At 37.9% G+C, this 4,807-nt stretch overlaps 1 protein-coding gene across 1 annotated transcript; it reads left to right on the top strand.

Moving 5' to 3' along the window:
* Positions 1 to 357: 357 nt before the first annotated feature.
* Positions 358 to 3,236, top strand: GATAD1 (GATA zinc finger domain containing 1; the record flags this gene model as incomplete). Its single annotated transcript, XM_010078663.1, has 3 exons — positions 358 to 417; positions 2,033 to 2,216; positions 2,938 to 3,236. Coding segments are annotated over 3 exons (435 nt in total), but the record flags the coding sequence as incomplete, so codon positions are not given.
* Positions 3,237 to 4,807: the final 1,571 nt, after the last annotated feature.

Below are 4,807 nucleotides of genomic sequence, written 5' to 3'. Positions count from 1 at the left end.
GTTTATTCCTCAGCAGCGTGGGCACACCTGCTGCGGGATTCTCCGGTCCCCACAGCATCCAGCCCTTCAGGCCTGTTTCTTGAGGGAAGGAGTTTTGTGTAAAGAGAAGCCAGTCATGTGAATTCAGTACTCGCTTCTCCCCTTAAAATCCCCAGAATAAAAATGTTAACTTTATTGTTTTCAATTTTAAAGTACAAATGTTTGAAATGTTTGCACTCAATTTATTGTGTTTACTAATTTTCCAATAAGCTAATGTATCAGTATGCTGGCTAAAAGGAAAAAAACCAACCTGGGATTATATTATATGGCTGGGGGAGTTTTACGCTTTTATTTTGCGTTTCAATGTTCTTTCCTTAGCCCATCAAGGCTCCTGAGTCTGTATCCACTATAATTACAGCAGAATCGATCTTTTATAAGGTATGGTTTATGCTTTTTTTTTTTTACAAAAAAGATCTTGCTGTTTCTATTTCCAATTTTAAAAATTATCACAGACAGTGAAAGCACTAGGGATGTATTCACAGAAACTGAATTCCTTGCCTGGCAGTTGTGTAGGATTTTGCTCTGCCTTATGTCATTACTGTTCTGTCTTGCAGGGTAGTTTACCACAGTAGTTTACACAGTTGTCCTCATGCCATTTCTTGTTTCCAAGAAAAAGATGTGTCTGGTTTCCTTAGTAATTGTTGCAGTCAAGGTTTTTAAACTTTTCACTGTGCAGAGGTCAAGCAACAGTGACTATAGCTGATTATTTAAATCGTACCTTAGGCACAAAGAATGATGCCTGTAGAAGGGATGAGTTGCACTGCCTTAACATGCCTAAACTGGCTCCCATTTCAGAGCTGGGTGCAAGCAGTCTCGGGCACCCTGGGAATGACATCTGTTGGCTATTGCAATGAAAGCAGAAGCTAGACTTCTCACATTCATGCTTGAGAGCATGCCAAGGTGTCAGTGTTTTGAAGTGCAGAAATTTCCTTTTGTGTCCTGGGAGTACAAACAAACAGTTTGAAATGTCTTTTCCCCCAAATAAAAGGTCAGGATAGCCAGTGGGGAGACTGCACAGCCAGAGGAGAAGTGGTAGACTGAGCTTCCGTATGCTCTCTAGACACCTGATGCTTCACATCTGACATCCCAGATAAATCTCTACTTCTGACCAGTTCAGAAAAGAATGTCTTTTCTTGCATGTTTTTGTTTTTATCTGAAATTCATAAGAATTATATCAGAAGTTTTATTTAACCTGATCTCTTTATGCAAAATGTTTCTATTTTGATACTTTGCTGTGTTGTTGAGAAGGAGATTGTTTGGGGGTTTTGTGTTCTTTTTATCTTTTTTCAAAACAAAACCCTCCTGGATTATTCTTGGCAAACTCTTATCTTGATAGTGCAGGCACTGCATTGTGCTGTGCGAAGCTGTTATAACATGAAGTGAGTAGTGTCTGCTGCATGGCCTCCCACCTTACAGAGCACCATGGAAGGTGGCAGGAGGTGGATCTGTGTTTTGGGACTCCTTTGCATTCAAATGAGAGAGCTTCTTCATACACAGAAGGCTGCTTTCCCTGCATACCCAGGGAAATTATTACAATTACTATTTCTAGAAGGTGGTGTCACACTGTCCTACTTCTGACGGAGTGAGATGGTCACCACTCTGCAGATTGGAGACGTACCAGTCCTGGGAGAGGGGGATGCAGAGCAGCTGAGAGAGCTGTTTCTTTGGAGATGGATCAGACCAGGTTGATTCTGGGACATTTGGTGGACAGAGACCATGTGGAATTGCCTGTCTAGTCGCAAAAGCAATTTTGGGACTGAACTCGGACCCCTAGAGATGGGGTGATTGTGCATAAGCAGTGCTGATGACTGCTTAGGTGCAACAGCACTGTATTGTACACCACTGTTCTTTTGCATGTGGCTGAATTAAGGGTGTCTTTCAAGATTGGGGTAATTTGAGATAATTTAAGATACTCAAGATATGAGTCAGAATCATGGAGTGAAGCTTCTGAGATCAGATTGTTTGATTTAATTATTGTTTGTATGTCTTCTAGGGTGTATACTATCAAATTGGAGATGTTGTTTCAGTGGTTGATGAGCAGGATGGAAAAACTTACTATGCTCAGATCCGGGGGTTTATTCAGGACCAATACTGTGAAAAGAGTGCTGCACTAACCTGGCTCATTCCTACACAAGCCAGCCCCAAAGATTGTTTTGACCCAGCATCCTATATCATAGGTAAACTCTAAGCCTTTGTTTTATACAACTACTTATATGTGCCTGGACTAATGCAGAGTTGTATTTTTTAAATGAACTTCTTAGCTTGTCAAGATCACTTAACGCAATGTCCACATCTTAGACCCTAATCCTGAGAGCATTTCATTTACTTTAATAACCTTTTTTTACTATGTATATAATATGAATTGCACTCACTGCAGTACTGCTAATATTTGAGTATTTGTGCTCACAGGCACAATTATAGTCTTGTAACTTTAGGAGCAAATTATTACTCCATAGATAGAATCAAAGTTATTACAGTATAAACCCGATATGCCCGTCCGAGTTCTTTCTTTTAAAGTGACCTGAATTAGCTCATCTTCGTCTTTAAAATACACAGTGTGCATAGAGAGTGTTTTGCCACTGATATAAAATGATTAATAATTCAGAAAAGTCCTTCTGGGAGGCAGGCCACAAATAGTTTCTGTTTCAAATATATTAACTGAAGTATTTCACTCAAATGACTGAATATTTCAAATGAGAGAAAAAAAAAAAAAAAAGATCAGCCCAGCAAAAAGAAAGAGATTTCTTGCATAGTATTTGTTGATACTTTGCCAGCCATTGATTGAAAAAGGCACATTCTCTAAGGGATGTTGGCTGTTGTTGTATATTTTTAAGTGCTGCATACTCCACCTTTTTGCTTTTAAATTTTGTCTTTGAAGATTCTTTATTTTTTTCCTAGGACCAGAAGAAGATCTCCCAAGGAAAATGGAATATTTAGAATTTGTTTGTCATGCACCTTCGGAATATTTCAAATCTCGATCATCTCCCTTCCCTACTGTTCCTACAAGACCAGAGAAGGGCTATATATGGACTCATGTGGGACCTACTCCTGCAATCTCCATTAAAGAAACTATTACCAATAATTTATAATTTTTTAAAGGAATACTTTGGACAAGTTATTTTGGGTGTATTATCAGGTCTGTGAACCCCATGCACGAAGTTTTAAAAAATTATAAAATGTTCATTTTACTTTACGGATTATGGTATTTATTTTAAATTATATTGGATCTTTAAAGTGGAAATTTTCTTTCCATTTGATGCGTCATTTCTGTGCTCTGTTCTTCAGACATTGCTCATTTTGGGACAAAACCACAGGTTTCATGTCATCTTCGACTTTGGTGAGCAGATAATTGACTTCTGAAAGCTGCCTTTAGTGTTCTTATTTTCTACCTTTTTTTCAAGAAAAGGAGTTAAAAGACATACTCTGGATCATCCAGCACTTAATATGCTTGTTTAATCTAGTTAACTATGACTGCAGTTTTTGTTTACTTCTTAAATAATTTAAGACTAGCTTCAAATAAACACTAAACCTGGTCAGTGATGCAGGCAACAGTTTTCTGCTACGCTGGAGAGGAGTGATCTAGTTAGATTTCTCTTCTTCAGACTAAAACCAATCATCCACAAGGCACAGTCACCTTTTAAAGGAATTACGTTCAGCTGAATCTAAAACATGGGCCTTTGTGTGTAGCTTCCTGCTAAACTTTGGTTGTATAAGGGGATAAATTTATTGGAAAGCTGGATGCACATTTAAAAATAAATGTTATTTGGCTTTGCCATCCTGGCATCCTCATAGCAGAAATGTATCTAAATTTCCTGAGCAAGCTGACACTGATATGATGTGAGTTTCACACTGTTCCTATTTGTGTTTGTGTTAGCTTGGTCTCTTAAAATTGATTTTAAGTTATTCTTTAGTCTTTGCATTTAATGATCATAAGGAAAAAATCCTCAACAATTCAAATGAAAAAAACATTTGCTAAGGGAAATAAAAAGTAATTTTGTACATTGACAGCCTCAGTATACCAATGAAAATATGTAAATAGCGGAACGGGAGAAATGCCACATACTAAAATACCAATGTTAAAGATCTCTGCACTAGACCTTTTACAAGCCAGTCAAGTCCAAAAACTGAGATGTGCTTAGATGGCCTGAATTCCGTGGGGGTTAGTTGTTCCTGCTGCCTATGAAAGATAAGAGCTCTAAGTGGCCTTAAATTTACATTACAGATCTTTTCAGGGGTTTTTGCTGTTGTTTGTTTGGGTTTGGTGGCGGTTTTTTGGACATGTGACCATAGTATCCAGAGGCCCCAAATCAACTTCAGTGTATTGTATGAAAGTCTATAAAAGTTGCACTAGGCTTATGTTTTAACTTCATTAAAAGCTTTGATTTAAGCTGAAATATATTTTGAAAGTCTCAGGTATTGACAGTTTTTAATGCAATGGGACTTGTGACAGCAGGAACCAGATACATTTGTTTCAGTTTGCAGCCTCGGTTCTGCCCCAAATACCACAAAGAATAGTCAGCCTTACCAGAGAAGGTGCTAAATTTAAGGGATCATGTCAATACTTCAAAATGCTCAGAAATTAGCAGTGTACTGCTAATACAGAGTTAAATCTTAAGTAACTTCAGTTGCTACATACATGAGATGTTTGCCTGTGTTCAGTTTGTTGCAGTAATTAATCTCAGGGTGACCTCACTCCTGACCTAGGTCTGGGTCTCTTTTTTGCTGGTTTGTCTTTATTAAATTAGCAAGCATAAGAAAGTAAAAATGA

Source organism: Pterocles gutturalis, unplaced genomic scaffold, assembly GCF_000699245.1.
Source record: "Pterocles gutturalis isolate BGI_N339 unplaced genomic scaffold, ASM69924v1 scaffold12013, whole genome shotgun sequence".
Classification (NCBI taxonomy): domain Eukaryota; kingdom Metazoa; phylum Chordata; class Aves; order Pterocliformes; family Pteroclidae; genus Pterocles; species Pterocles gutturalis.
The sequence above is the reverse complement of the archived record's forward strand: the minus strand, read 5'-3'. Positions and strand labels throughout refer to the sequence as shown.